Here is a 14,424-nt window from a genome sequence, read left to right as displayed (position 1 = left end):
GCAATTTTTGGCATTTACACACTACTAATGTATCGAAGAGAGTATTTTAATCCGGTCTAGGGGAAGGTACCAACAAGGAGTGAGCTTATGTGCACCTATAGTTAGATCAATTACTGCGTTGAAGCATTGTTGCCTCAGGCCTCAGGCATCATTACGGAAGCCATGAAAAGGGTTATTGAGAATTATTAGAGCTGACTCGGTGGAGAGTGTCTCTTAGGGCACTAGCCGCAGAACAAAGCGACAACGGAGAGTACGAATGCCTTCGAAGAATGCTAGTGATGGCCTATGGGCCTGACTGGGCCTTAACCACGCGGCCTCCACAACGTCGCTGTGTTTGTGTACACTAAATGTTTACAGATCAGCAATTTGCTTCTAAGGTTAAGACTTTATTAGTGGAGCTTCGTCGCATGTGAGTATTTATCTAGAACAAGTTATGTCGAGAAAATCTGTTGAGACTAGATTCCTCAAACTTTGCATTCAATATCAAATTGCAGCCCACCTTCTTTGTCTATATACAAATTATCTCTCTGATCCTCCCTCCATAGTAGCATTTGAACTCCGTAATCCAAATTAACACCTCAGAATCCCCCACCAGTAAAAGTCTCGCCCTCTCGCTATTATTTCGAATTTTCTTTCCCTTTCCGAGTCCGAACCAGCCATCACAAAAGCTCATACCTTGTATGTAGCGGTTACCAAGCCATTTTTGCCAAAATTCCATCTGGCCAACGACGAACAGCAGCCTTTCGCGCTTCATCTAGACACAATAGCCCAATTCCAAGCGCAGCTGGGAGGAAATAGTACTCGGCAGGAATACCCGAAGTAGACAGAACGACCTGCAAACTAGGAACATACAGCCAAATAACCGAAATTCCCAGGGCAAATGCAATAGCAGGGAATAGGTACAGATTTTGGGTCTGTTTATTGAATGCCGGAGGGTGTTGGAATATTGAAAGATGACGCGTTCGTACCGCCATTAGGTTGAACCATTGCCTGGGGTTGTTAGTTGTCGGGAAAGAGGAGAATCAAGGGGACTCGGAGGCACTTACATGACCACAAGATTGATGAAGTAGATTGAGCTTGCTTCATTTACCTTGGCTGTATAATAGTCTTCTGTCACATTTTCGGGTATGGCTCCGAACTTGAACCAAAGGTCAGAGAAATGGATTCCACTCCGTTCCAGGTACCAGAATGCCATGGTGAACGATAAAGCTGTCTCAACCATGCCGATAAAAGCGTAGGCATGGAACATTAATTTCCAGTCCACAAGTCGTGTTTTCTTCGGATGTCTCGGGGGTCGGAATAGCACATCTGCTTCCGGGGTCTCATATGCCAAAGCAACAGCGGCAGCACAGTCAGTAAAACAACTTGAAAATATGTTAGTCTGACGTGATTAATAGAGTTCTTTCATTGCCAGAACATACCAAATGATGATCATGAGGAAAGAGGAAAGAATCTGAGGAATTCCGAAAACAAGATTGCAGAAGACAGGCCAGAACTCAGACCATGAACCAGCCGGTAGCAGATAAGCAACTGTCTTTTTCAGGTTATCAAAAACCACGCGACCATAGCGCACAGCTTCAACGATCGCAGCGAATGAATCAAGCAACACCATATCGGCAGCCTCGATGGCAATGTCTGAGCCGCTGGCGAGACTGATGCCAATATCAGCTGCTTTAAGGGCAGGAGCGTCGTTGACACCGTCTCCTGTCATTGCGACAATCTCTTCTCTTGACTGAAGCTCGCGCACAATCCGCAGTTTCTGATTGGGAGTGGTACGAGAGAAGACGATCTCAGGATACTTGCACAGTTGGTCCCATTGATGATCGTTGAGAGTCATCAACTCCGGCCCACTGATCGACAAAGCAGACTGGGATATGAGCGTCTCTTTCTCATACGAGACTGCAGATTTAGAAAGATAGGATGCATCGTGGACGGAATCGGCGGTGACAATGTTGCATTTCCGGGCAATAGCAAGGGCCGTGAGTCCGAAATCACCAGTAACCTGTATAAAGTATTTAGTGAGATCCATGGTTTATAGCTTCGCGTCATTGAACAAACCATAAAAGCTCGAATCTGTGCCTGTCGGAGCACCTGAAAGACCTCTGGGATCTCAGATCGTGGTGGATCGATCAAGCCAACCATTCCGACCAAGGTAAGACCTGTTCTAGCTTCACTCAGCATTTGAGCCTCAAATTCCGCGTCGCCAGGGTTTGCTAGTATCGTGTCTTTTTCGAGAACCTTGCGAGCCAGCATGATGACTCTCTTGCCTTGGGAAGACCATTCATCCTTCAAGTGCTTGATGGCGGCAAGATCAGCATCTGTCAAGGACTTGACTTCACCATCTGGGCAAAGTACTTTTGAGCATCGCTCAATCAAGATATCTGGAGCTCCCTTGATGGTAAAAAGCCTACACGTAATTAGCATATATCCAGACCTCGACTGATCGGAATACATACACGTCATTGGAATCAAATTTCTCGGCCTCGGCAGGCGAAAGAGTGATAGCCGGGGCCCCTGGAGTGGCAGCTTTGATCACTTTGATCATGAATTTATTCTTGCTGTCAAATCCAAGAGTAAAAATTGTTTGCCAGGATTTGCGAAGCTCAGCAACGGATCCAAGACTCTCGGAATATCTCAGAATGGCTTGATCTGTGGCATCGCCGAAAATGCGCCTCTCGCTCAGTGGAGCATTCGCCGACTCGGTATCAAATTCACCTGCATTGCAAAGACCGGTTAAGGCTTGAATTTGTCGGAGTACGGTATCATTCAGCTTAGCCGCCGTGTGTTCGCCTGTAGAGTCAAGAACGGATTTTGTTACGTGTACGGCATAATCAGTAACAGCCATGCGATTCTACCAAAACGTCAGTATCAAGGTAAATTCCTGCTTCCAGTCCATAGATAATGCTTACCCTGGTCAATGTACCTGTCTTGTCGGTGCAAATGACGGTAACCGAGCCCAAGGTCTCAACAGTCTTGAGTGACTTGCAAAGAACCTTGTTCTTCTTCATGATGTTTGCAGTGATAGTCAAACTTGCTGTGACGGCGATGGGAAGACCTTCGGGGATATAAGCGATAGCCACACTCACGCAATCCACTATCAGCGTCGGCACATTGATATAATCGGGATGGACTTTATGAAGCCAGCCGCCCCTGGGAATGTGTTAGCCATGGTATAACAGCAGGTTAATGAGCATAACAAACATACCAGACGGCAGCCAGAACGATAATCCAAGTAACCATGATAACAAAGATTAGAGCCACAAAGCGAAGAACTTCCTTTTCAATTGTTGTAAGGCCGGTCTTTGGTTCACCTGCCAACTTTGCGATTCGACCGAAAATCGTGGAGTCGCCAATGGCAACCACAATACCAAGTCCATTACCAGCGGCACAGTGAGTTCCTTGAAGCCCAATGCATCTCGTCTCAAGATAATTGTCAGATGTGCTTTCGGTACTGCCCTTAATCGGGTTTGACTCTCCGGTGATCACGGATCTATTGATACTCAAATCATGCGATACTTCGATAAACCGAATGTCCGCCGGGATCTTGTTACCAGCCTTGATGGTCAGCACATCTCCTGGGACAAGATCAACAGCAGATATCTCCACACGCGAGCCACCACGGAGAACAATGCATGACTCGGGAAGCATTGCAGTAATCGAGGCCATCACTCGTGAGGAAGAGAAGTCCTGCCACGCGTTGAAAGCGGCTTGAATGACAAACACCGCAATGAGAACAATACCAAGAGCCAGATTGGCAACTGAAGGGGGCTGTCCTAGCGGCTTCCACGAAATGAAGACCAAAATTCCACCGACCAGAAGAATCGAGCCAAATCCCTTGAAGAAGTAGCCCAGGATTTTCCAGAGCCAAGGATTTGGAAGCGGCGAGATTTTGTTTGCGCCATATTTTTCAGTACGTTCCTTTACAGAGGCGTTGGAGATTCCAAGCGATGCATCTACATCGAGACGCTTTTGGATTTCTTCCGTGGATAAGGTGTGCCATTCAATGTTGCGCCACTCTGTCACCTCGCGCGTGAGCCAACCATAATTCACAAGGATCAAGTAGTACAAAGGGACTTACCTTCGACCATCTTATCACTATCCGCCTGTCGTTTGTTTCGTTTTTTTCTCTCCCCTTCATCCTCGATCTCGAACGAACTGAAGCCAATTTATTAGCCAAGTCTCAGGATATGCATCAGGCAGTGGTGGGCGTCAAATACAGGCTCCGATATTCAATAGGAATTGCAGTTTTCGGATCAATTGTCCTGGAGCTTGAGTGTCGACGAAGCCTCTTTTCCTTGTCTTTGTCATACTCAGTGTCTTTTCTCTCCACTGAAATTCCATCCACTGCCTCTTCGTCCCCAACTTTCCAGCGCAGGGCAGTTCCCGGATTGGCCATGATAGAGATAAGAGGCACTCTGTCACAAAACGGGAGGTAGAACGAAGCTATTAAGAAATACAAAGTACAAGGGTGCGCATAACCCTTTTATAACTCCGCGAGTCTTTTCTTTTCTTCGTTAATCGCGCATCGTCCATATTCACTTCGCTGAAAAGAGCATGTAATTTCTTTGGGGACTATGTAGTAAACTAGTTGAGTGATTTGAGTGGCCAATGATGAGACAGAACTTCAACGCTAACGCCTTTTAGTCCGATTCAGCTTCGGAATTCATTGGTCCCACACAGAAGTGTCAGTGAGTGAGCCGCGAGGGACTTCACCAATCTCAAATGAGAATCTCAAATTCTCTGGCCCCCATGTGGCTTATTTCCCCAATGGGGTTCGGCCATGTTTTCTCACCACGCCATGTGTTTGACAGATACTAGATTGATGAATCGAATTCTGGCTGAAGCCAAGCCCCTCTCTTCCTAAGATAAAAAGCGATAAACAAGGATTTCTCATATCTGATAACTTAATCTCCTAATACTAGGTATTTGGCTATAGAACCTTGGAATGGGGGGCATGCGAAACTATACAAAAACGAGGTTCTATCGGCGCTGCAATCTACTAGTATTTAGCCTTTTTGCCAAAGAACCCCTGCCCCAGGGTGAGAGATATTTTATAGAACCAATGACCAACGGGTAAATCCGCTTATATACCACCGATTGGGAAATAGACATGAAAAGCCCCCAATTTTGAACGGCCCGAGCTCAACAGTGACCCCATCACAGCTTGTCATCAATAAACAGTAGCTCTTAGCTAGCAGTAGGTAATGGATGAATACGTCTGATGAGACATTTTTATTACCGCATTAAAGTGCCAAGAAAACTAACTAAGCCATTTTTCAAATGCCGACATTATCAGGACATCCGGGAAATATCGTCTGATATGGTCCAATTTTTTTTTCCTGGGTATTGAGCTTTAGTATTTGTTGTCTTTCTGTGAGCTTGAGACGCAGCACGCTAGATTCTGATACCGGCATTTTCCAGTGGAGCTATAACTCTAACTATAGTACATAAGTTTACTACCTTGTACTAGTCTCGTTTCATCTTATTTGCAGCAAGCATATCCCTAGTCGCGCCAAAATCCTATCACTCTTATTATTACAATCACCATCCGAGATTGAAGACTCTGTCATGTGGACTGTGGGGGATTGTTATTATCTTTTGGAGTATGAATCAATGGATGGAGATATTCAACGGAAAATAACCAACCTGCAGAGTCCGTTTGTTGAATGAGTCATCCTATTGTATTCGGTTACAATCATACTTGATACTCGCATTTCCCCGCAATATCATTTCTATTTACTCTTGAAATTTATAGCCCGTTTTCAAGTCTTCAATTATCTCGTCAGTGGAAATGTCTCACGATAGCGCTCAGCCAGACAAAATATCCGGAGGCTGTTTATGTCAATCCATCAAGTACGAGATTGTGTTTGACAAGAACACACCATGGCCACCGCCAGTAAGTCCTCAGTCAAGGCCTTGAAAGCCCGATCATAGCAAGCTCGAGATCTAACCACCTGGATTGTAACAGTCGGCAACATGTCAATGCACCATGTGCCGTAAATGGACAGCCAGCCTCCTAACCCAATTCATGGTTATTGCGCCTGAACAGATCGTCCCGCCATTATCATCATTTGCCGCATATAAAGAATGCTCGTCCTCGCCCCGGCGATTCCGAGGCTTTTGCGGTAACTGTGGGAGTCCATTGATATGGCGGTCTGAGGATAAAACAGATACTTTGGATCTTTATCTCGGGACTATAGACGAGCGATGGTTGGTTGGGCAGAGGGTGGAAGGATCGGAGAAGAAGACCAAACATGGAGTCACGGTTGAAAGGGTGGGATCCCTTGGGAAGGAGTTGTGCACTCCGTCTGAGTTCCAGTTCTATTGTGAGAACGCCATTCCTGGCGTCACGGATTTGGTTCCGGGTGGTCGGAAGTTCCTGGTAGAGAACACGGACGGGGTGGAAGAACTTGATAGTTGAGGAAATCAGTCATGTCATGGGATGCATCGAGCAGGGCGAGCTGCAGGCTCTAGGGCCCCATTGACTACCTGGGCGATGCCAAACATCTATGTATGACTTTCCATCGCGTTTCAAGATACGCCCCTACTAGTACCAACCATCACATGAAAGAAACAATAGTTAATCGAGATTGGTATTCATGACAAAATCAACAGGCCACGCATGTAGTTCTCGGTAACATACGCCCCGTCCAACAGACTATTATACAGAAAGATCCAGAAGAACATCGACTGAGAGATGTCTATGCACGATTCCCCGACCGACGCCAATATGCTTCATGGTATCCAGAAAAAACGGTTGGAATTGATCGACAATTCATCCGATGGGTTCGAAGGATAATGTTTTACATACTGCAGTGATAAATTAGTACGATTTCGTTCTGGCGGCTGGTCGACGATAGACACATCGGAGGAACGCGGCGCGGCGTGGCGCAACTTACGGAGGGAGGAGGAGCTCGCCGAGGCTGCTGTGGAGGAAAGCGACACCGGCCTAGATGAGGAAAATCGGTCAGTTTGGGATGGTCTCAAGCGGAGGTCGAGGTCGAGGTCGAGGTCGAGATGGAGGGAAGTTCTGCACGTACAGTGAAGACCATCAGGCTGCGGACAATAGTGGTGTTCTCGGGGTTGGTGGCCTCGTCATAGACGGTGCTGAACAGGCTCTTGTTGGAACCAGCATTCTTGGAGAGGGCGACACGGTTGGGGGCCATTGCTGCGGTGGGAGTATAAGAGATGGAGATGGAGGTGGAGTAGGAGTTGATGGAGTTGTAAGTGATGATGCTGAGTGACTTCGGAGATCGAGAAATCTGCGGACTGCGGACTGCGCAGTTGGTTCCTCTCACCGCCCGCATTCTTTTGCGCGACTCGCGACCAACTTGCACTGCTCGTCTTGATATATTCCCTCTTCTTGATCAAGGGCTTTTCTTTGGCGGAATTGCGCTCTTATTCGCTTTTTCCATCCCACTCTGGTCATTTTGATCGATCGTGGTCCCCCTTCAGAAAACTGCGCCTGCTGCCATCTCCTTCCAACACCACGCCGCAGCCATGACGAGCGTCGATGAGCTATTCAGGGTAAGTGGTATACAACTTATTTGCGTCGAATCGCTGTGATGCCGCTAACATCTTCAAACAGTCTGCCTCCGGGAGCTCCAAGCGCAAGTTTGAACCCGTCCAAGACCCTAGTACGCTTCTCCTCCCACTCGCCCACTTCCCGTCAATTATGTGCTAACGACATACCCAAGATGAGCTCTACAAGGCAGCAAAGACCGATCCCAATGGCGATGTGAAAGGAAAAGGAAAGGAACCTATGGTGGAAGACGATATGGAGGACGATGAAGAGGCCGGCCCCGAGCTACCTCCAGATTTCGAAGATGACATACCAGACGATGAAGAAGGCCGGTTCTTCGGTGGAGGCATGGAACAAAAGACAGCGCAGGCAATGCAATACATCGACCAACAAGAAGAAGATGAAGCTGCGCCCGAGAAATTCGATACGGCATGGGTGCGCCGATTTGCGCTGAACTTTGAGAAGAAGATCTCCAAGAACGCCGAGCTACGAGCCAAGTTTGAAAATGATCCTCAAAAGTACGTTTAATTTGTGTCGAAGAATGACAGGAAAAGAAGTTTACTGATCAACCGTATCGCAGATTCATGGCCTCCGAGGCCGACCTCGATGCCGAGATTAAGGGACTGTCGATTTTGTCTGAACATTCAGAGCTTTACGAGGAATTCGCCAAGATGGGCTGTGTCGGATCCTTGGTTTCCCTCCTTGCGCACGAAAATGCAGATATCGCGATTGATGTTGTCCAAATCATCAGCGAACTTACAGATGAGGACGTGGAGGCTCAACAGGAGCAATGGGATGCCCTAGTCAATGCGATGGTAAGTGCTGTGATATGCATTACGACATGCGCTACGAAATTACAAGCTAACGATATGACAGATGGATGCCGATCTTATCGAGCTGTTGACCTCAAATCTCTCTCGACTAGATGAGAAAGTTGACACCGACCGAGCAGGTGTTTACTACATTCTCGGTACGTTTCTCTATCAAGCCAAGTCAGTGCCCGCTAACTTTTGTAAGGTGTCATGGAGAACTTAGCTTCTCAAACCGCCCTCGCGGAGAAAATCGGACAAGACGCCTCCATTCTCCCATGGATCTTATCCCGCATCCAACAGAAGGAATCCCCCGTTACCCAAAACAAACAATACTCTGCAGAAATCCTGGCGATTCTCCTGCAGTCATCCCCAAAAAACAGAGAACGGTTCATCGGTCTTGATGGCATCGACCTCATCCTCCAACTTCTCAGCCAGTACCGCAAACGCGACCCAGAGAAGGATTCAGATGAGGAAGAATACGTGGAGAATCTCTTTGATTGCCTGATCTGCCTTGTGGACGAGGACTCAGGAAAGGACAAGTTCATCGAAGCCGAAGGTATTGAGTTAGCACAGATCATGCTGAAAGAAGGCAAATTCAGCAAGCCGCGTGCTCTACGGGTCCTCGACCACGCATTCGGCGGAATCAGCGGCGGGCCTGCTTGTGAGCGCCTCATTGAAGCCGCTGGTCTCCGAACGGTATTCGGCATGTTTATGAAGAAGCAAGAAGGACAAAATATCGAACATCTTCTCGGTATATTTGCCTCGCTGCTCCGGCTTTTACCCGGTGGGTCGGCACCGCGTATTCGCACACTGGCCAAGTTCATGGAGAAGGAGTACGAGAAGATTGGGAAACTAGTCAAGTTGCGTCGGGAGTACGCTGCCCGCGTCTCGCCGGTTGAACAAGCTATTGAGAAGGAACGGAAGGGGTATTCGAAGGAGGATCAAGAATATATGGCGGGCGAGTGGCTCTCACGTCGACTCGACGCCGGACTCTTCTCGTTGCAGGTAAGCGCAGTGGTTTTTATTTGCTTGTAACGCATGCTCCTAGTACTAATCATAATGGATTTTAGACCATCGATGTCATTTTGGCTTGGCTGATTGCTGAGGATGACGGCGCTAAGAAGAAGGTTCTTGCGCTGCTAGCAGACCGGGACGAAGATTTATCTTTGGTTCGTGGTACTTTGCAAGGTATGTATCTAAATGGAGGAGAGTAAGAGAATTTTGCTTCGGTGCTGACTCTTTTGAAATGTAGAACAACTCGAGGGACTTGACGAGGAGGAGCCTAGTCAGAAGGATTTGAAAGATATGCTGAGCACTCTGCTGCAGTTTGTTTGAGGTTAATTATTGAGATGTAATATAATTGATGACTATTGGAACCCAAATGAATAAATCAGTTAACAACAGAAGATTTGCAGTACTGGGTTTAGAGACACCTACTAGTAAGTACTTGACATGAACCTAATACTACCTACCTAGGTAGGTAGATATATATATCCGGATAGGGATTAGTATTCGGAAATTTTGGAATCCCAAAACTCGCTCAGGCGTGCCTCCAGGGCTGTGTTTGGACCGGCAGGCACCACGTTCAGTCTATTTCCGCTTGAATTTTGATACTAATAAATAACTTGAACTTGAATATTCCTGGATGACCTTGAAATTTGAAGTAAAGTTACTAATTGAATCGCCGTTGCTAGACAGGCTGTTTTGCTCAAAACCTTGAAGAGATGGATACTGTGATAATAACAGGTACTGGTAGTAGACATAAATTCAACCTTGGAAGCAAACATCTTCCAATGGAAAGTGAAATAGAGACTGAACATTTCCATCATTCATCTACCAATTGGTGCCTACAATGTCATACTGCGGCATATCACGTGATATCAACATTTGGTGACACGTGACCCAGACTAGCGGAGCCCGGCTCGAATCTCGAATTGCTTGGAGATCAACTAAAGTCTTCACTGCCATCGGTGATCTCTGCATCCCACCAACCCCCTCACCGTCGCACTCCTTTCGATTGCCTGTGACGACCCTCGTGTCTTGTTTCTAGTCATCGACGGGACTGCGCGTTGGGTGAATTCTCACGGGCTAGATTGCCTTCCTCGGCCGACGCGCCTCCCTGCGCTTTTGAGGCTTCCTTGCCTTTCACTTTCGTCACCCCGATCTCCCCATTCTTATCTCCCCCTCCTTGGTGATCGCACCAGGGGGTTCTCACCACACCGCCACCATGGCCGACTACGACGAAGCTTACGAGGATGAGTTCTACGACGACGCGGATGAGGGAATCACCTCCGAGGACTGCTGGTCCGTCATCTCTTCCTTCTTCGACACCAAGGGTCTCGTGTCCCAGCAGCTCGACTCTTTCGATGAATTCATCTCTTCGACGATGCAGGAACTAGTGGAGGAACAAGGACAGGTGGTTCTCGATCAAACCCTTCCCCGGCCGAAGACGAAGTCGACCCGGTTGTCGTCCGCCGTTATGAGCTCAAGTTCGGAACCATCATGCTTTCGCGACCATCAGTGACAGAAGGTGACGGCGCGACGACAATTATGTTGCCGCAGGAGGCCCGTCTCCGAAACCTGACCTACGCCAGCCCGCTGTACCTGAACGTCTCGAAGAAAATCATGGAAGGCCGAGAGCGCATGGTCGGTGATGGCGATGAGGATGAGGGCGAGGCCGACGAGGATCGGAAGAACCGTGGAACATATCTGCAATGGGAGACCAAGGAGCTTCCTGAGCAACAAAGGAAAGAGGATACAGTCTTCATCGGAAAGATGCCCATCATGCTGAAGTCCAAGTACTGTATCTTGAAGGACCTGAACGAGCAGTCCCTCTACGCCTGGAACGAGTGCCCTTACGATTCCGGTGGTTATTTCATCATCAACGGAAGTGAAAAGGTACTGATCGCGCAGGAGCGCAGTGCTGGAAATATCGTACAAGTCTTCAAGAAAGCGCCCCCGAGCCCGACACCCTACGTCGCCGAAATTCGAAGTGCTGTTGAGAAGGGATCTCGACTCCTCTCCCAGCTTGCGCTTAAGCTGTTCGCTAAGGGTGACAGCGCAAAGGGTGGATTCGGCCCAACTATTCGCTCTACTCTTCCCTACGTCAAGTCCGATATCCCCATTGTTGTCGTTTTCCGAGCCCTGGGTGTTGTCTCTGACGAAGATATTCTCAACCACATTTGCTACGATCGCAATGATACCCCGATGCTGGAGATGCTCAAGCCGTGTATTGAGGAGGGTTTCGTCATTCAAGACCGAGAGGTTGCTCTGGATTTCATCGCCAAGCGTGGCTCATCTCAGTCTAACCTGAACCACGAGCGCCGTGTGCGATATGCTCGGGAGATTATGCAGAAGGAGCTGCTGCCTCACATCTCGCAGAGCGAGGGTAGTGAAACCCGCAAGGCTTTCTTCCTGGGTTATATGGTTCACCGTCTTCTCCAATGTGCTCTCGGTCGCCGCGACGTTGACGACCGTGATCACTTCGGAAAGAAGCGTCTTGATCTGGGTGGTCCCCTTCTCGCCAACCTTTTCCGTGTCCTTTTCACTCGAGTCACTCGCGATTTGCAGCGTTATGTCCAGCGCTGCGTTGAGACCAACCGTGAGATCTACTTGAACATTGGTCTCAAGGCTGCTACCTTGACAGGTGGTCTGAAGTACGCCCTTGCCACTGGTAACTGGGGTGAACAAAAGAAGGCAGCTAGCGCCAAGGCCGGTGTGTCCCAGGTGCTGAGTCGTTACACATTCGCTTCTTCGCTTTCGCATTTGCGCCGTACCAACACGCCTATTGGTCGTGATGGTAAGATTGCCAAACCGCGTCAGCTTCACAACACCCACTGGGGCTTGGTGTGTCCCGCAGAAACACCCGAGGGACAGGCTTGTGGTCTTGTCAAGAATTTGGCACTCATGTGTTACATCACTGTTGGTACTCCTAGTGAGCCCATCATTGATTTCATGATTCAGCGAAATATGGAAGTTTTAGAAGAGTTCGAGCCCCAAGTGACACCGAATGCCACAAAGGTCTTCGTCAACGGTGTCTGGGTTGGTATCCACCGTGACCCATCGCACCTGGTCAACACCATGCAATCTCTTCGTCGACGAAACATGATTTCTCACGAAGTCAGTTTGATTCGGGATATCCGTGAGCGAGAGTTCAAGATCTTCACTGATACTGGTCGTGTCTGCCGTCCATTGTTTGTGGTTGACAATGATCCAAAGAGCGAGAATGCTGGATCCTTGATTCTCAACAAGGAGCACATTCATAAGCTGGAACAGGACAAGGACCTGCCCCCTGATATGGACGTGGAAGAGCGCCGGGAGCGCTACTTCGGATGGGAGGGTCTGGTCCGCTCCGGTGCGGTTGAATATGTGGACGCGGAGGAAGAAGAGACGATTATGATTGTGATGACGCCAGAAGATTTGGAGATTTCAAAGCAGCTCCAGGCCGGTTATGCACTGCCCGAGGACGAGACCAGCGACCCGAACAAGCGAGTCCGTTCCATTCTGAGCCAGCGGGCGCACACCTGGACTCACTGCGAGATTCACCCCAGTATGATTCTTGGTGTCTGTGCCAGTATCATTCCTTTCCCCGATCACAACCAGTCTCCCCGTAATACCTACCAGTCTGCCATGGGTAAGCAGGCCATGGGTGTTTTCTTGACCAACTTTTCCCAGCGTATGGAGACCATGGCGAATATTCTCTATTACCCGCAAAAACCTTTAGCCACCACTCGGTCAATGGAGTTCCTGCGTTTCCGCGAGCTGCCTGCCGGACAGAACGCCATTGTCGCCATTGCCACCTACTCTGGCTACAACCAAGAAGATTCCGTCATTATGAACCAGAGCAGTATCGATCGTGGTCTATTCCGCAGTCTGTTCTACCGCACATACACCGACTCCGAGAAGATGGTTGGCTTGACGGTTGTCGAGCGATTCGAGAAGCCAATGCGCTCCGATACAATTGGAATGCGCAAGGGTACTTACGACAAGCTGGATGATGATGGAATTATCGCTCCTGGTGTTCGTGTTTCCGGAGAAGATATTATCATCGGAAAGACCGCTCCTCTGGCCGCCGACGCAGAGGAACTTGGCCAGCGTACCAAGGCTCACACCAAGATCGATGTGTCCACACCGCTGCGAAGTACCGAGAATGGTATTGTCGACCAGGTGTTGATCTCCACTGGCAACGACGATCTCAAATTCGTCAAGGTCCGTATGCGTACTACCAAGATTCCCCAAATTGGTGACAAGTTCGCCTCTCGTCACGGTCAAAAGGGTACTATTGGTATCACCTACCGACAGGAGGATATGCCCTTTACCCGCGAGGGTGTTGTGCCTGATCTGATTATCAATCCCCACGCCATTCCCTCTCGTATGACTATTGCTCACTTGATCGAGTGTCAATTGAGTAAGGTGTCAGCCCTGCGTGGTTTCGAAGGTGATGCTACCCCGTTCACTGATGTCACTGTCGACTCGGTCTCCCGTCTGCTTCGTGAGCACGGTTACCAATCTCGCGGTTTCGAGGTGATGTTCAACGGCCACACTGGTCGGAAGCTGGTTGCGCAGGTCTTCCTGGGTCCCACCTACTATCAACGTCTGCGCCACATGGTCGACGACAAGATTCACGCCCGTGCCCGTGGTCCTACCCAGATCCTCACCCGCCAGCCCGTTGAAGGTCGTGCCCGTGATGGTGGTCTGCGTTTCGGAGAGATGGAACGTGATTGTATGATTGCGCACGGCGCTAGTGCATTCTTGAAGGAGCGTCTCTTCGACGTGTCGGATCCTTTCCGTGTCCACATTTGCGACGACTGCGGTCTGATGACCCCCATTGCGTAAGTCCCTCATTCCCCTTTTCAACACATCATAGCATTCCCCGAGATACAGACAGATCACTAATACGCAAACAAACAGGAAACTGAAGAAGGGTCTATTCGAGTGCCGTCTCTGCAACAACAAGCATCGCATCTCGCAGGTACACATCCCCTATGCCGCCAAGCTTCTGTTCCAAGAGCTGGCCTCGATGAACATTGCCGCTCGGATGTTTACCGACCGGTCGGGTGTCTCGGTGCGATAATCCTGTTGTGGACTTGA

General features: G+C 48.9%; 5 protein-coding genes across 5 annotated transcripts; 3 read left to right on the top strand and 2 right to left on the bottom strand.

Annotated features, from left to right (window-relative positions):
- Nucleotides 1-689: 689 nt before the first annotated feature.
- Nucleotides 690-4,396, bottom strand: N7533_003506 (cation-translocating P-type ATPase; the record flags this gene model as incomplete). The annotated part of the gene is made up of 9 exons (XM_057100156.1): nucleotides 690-990; nucleotides 1,047-1,364; nucleotides 1,422-2,002; nucleotides 2,059-2,407; nucleotides 2,457-2,851; nucleotides 2,910-3,150; nucleotides 3,206-4,016; nucleotides 4,079-4,155; nucleotides 4,218-4,396. 9 exons carry the CDS (start codon nucleotides 4,394-4,396, stop codon nucleotides 690-692), a joined length of 3,252 nt encoding a protein of 1,083 aa, XP_056962844.1.
- A 1,395-nt stretch (nucleotides 4,397-5,791) lies between these two features.
- N7533_003505 (GFA family protein) lies at nucleotides 5,792-6,421 on the top strand (the record flags this gene model as incomplete). The annotated part of the gene is made up of 2 exons (XM_057100155.1): nucleotides 5,792-5,896; nucleotides 5,969-6,421. The coding sequence occupies 2 exons, from the start codon at nucleotides 5,792-5,794 to the stop codon at nucleotides 6,419-6,421; spliced, it is 558 nt and encodes a 185-aa protein (XP_056962843.1).
- Nucleotides 6,422-6,803: 382 nt separating this feature from the next.
- Nucleotides 6,804-7,166, bottom strand: N7533_003504 (uncharacterized protein; the record flags this gene model as incomplete). The annotated part of the gene is made up of 3 exons (XM_057100154.1): nucleotides 6,804-6,810; nucleotides 6,900-6,949; nucleotides 7,041-7,166. The coding sequence occupies 3 exons, from the start codon at nucleotides 7,164-7,166 to the stop codon at nucleotides 6,804-6,806; spliced, it is 183 nt and encodes a 60-aa protein (XP_056962842.1).
- Nucleotides 7,167-7,500: 334 nt separating this feature from the next.
- N7533_003503 (beta-catenin-like protein 1) lies at nucleotides 7,501-9,669 on the top strand (the record flags this gene model as incomplete). Its single annotated transcript, XM_057100153.1, has 8 exons — nucleotides 7,501-7,527; nucleotides 7,589-7,637; nucleotides 7,698-8,040; nucleotides 8,103-8,337; nucleotides 8,399-8,492; nucleotides 8,540-9,339; nucleotides 9,405-9,522; nucleotides 9,587-9,669. 8 exons carry the CDS (start codon nucleotides 7,501-7,503, stop codon nucleotides 9,667-9,669), a joined length of 1,749 nt encoding a protein of 582 aa, XP_056962841.1.
- An 892-nt stretch (nucleotides 9,670-10,561) lies between these two features.
- N7533_003502 (DNA-directed RNA polymerase II subunit RPB2) lies at nucleotides 10,562-14,407 on the top strand (the record flags this gene model as incomplete). The annotated part of the gene is made up of 3 exons (XM_057100152.1): nucleotides 10,562-10,670; nucleotides 10,727-14,165; nucleotides 14,245-14,407. The coding sequence occupies 3 exons, from the start codon at nucleotides 10,562-10,564 to the stop codon at nucleotides 14,405-14,407; spliced, it is 3,711 nt and encodes a 1,236-aa protein (XP_056962840.1).
- Between the last annotated feature and the right edge of the window lie 17 nt (nucleotides 14,408-14,424).

This window comes from Penicillium manginii (genome assembly GCF_028828005.1).
Source record: "Penicillium manginii strain IBT 31320 chromosome Unknown utg000003l:1.0-959480.0:1.0-959601.0, whole genome shotgun sequence".
Classification (NCBI taxonomy): domain Eukaryota; kingdom Fungi; phylum Ascomycota; class Eurotiomycetes; order Eurotiales; family Aspergillaceae; genus Penicillium; species Penicillium manginii.
Note: the sequence above shows the minus strand (reverse complement) of the source record. Positions and strands in the feature narration are given on the sequence as shown.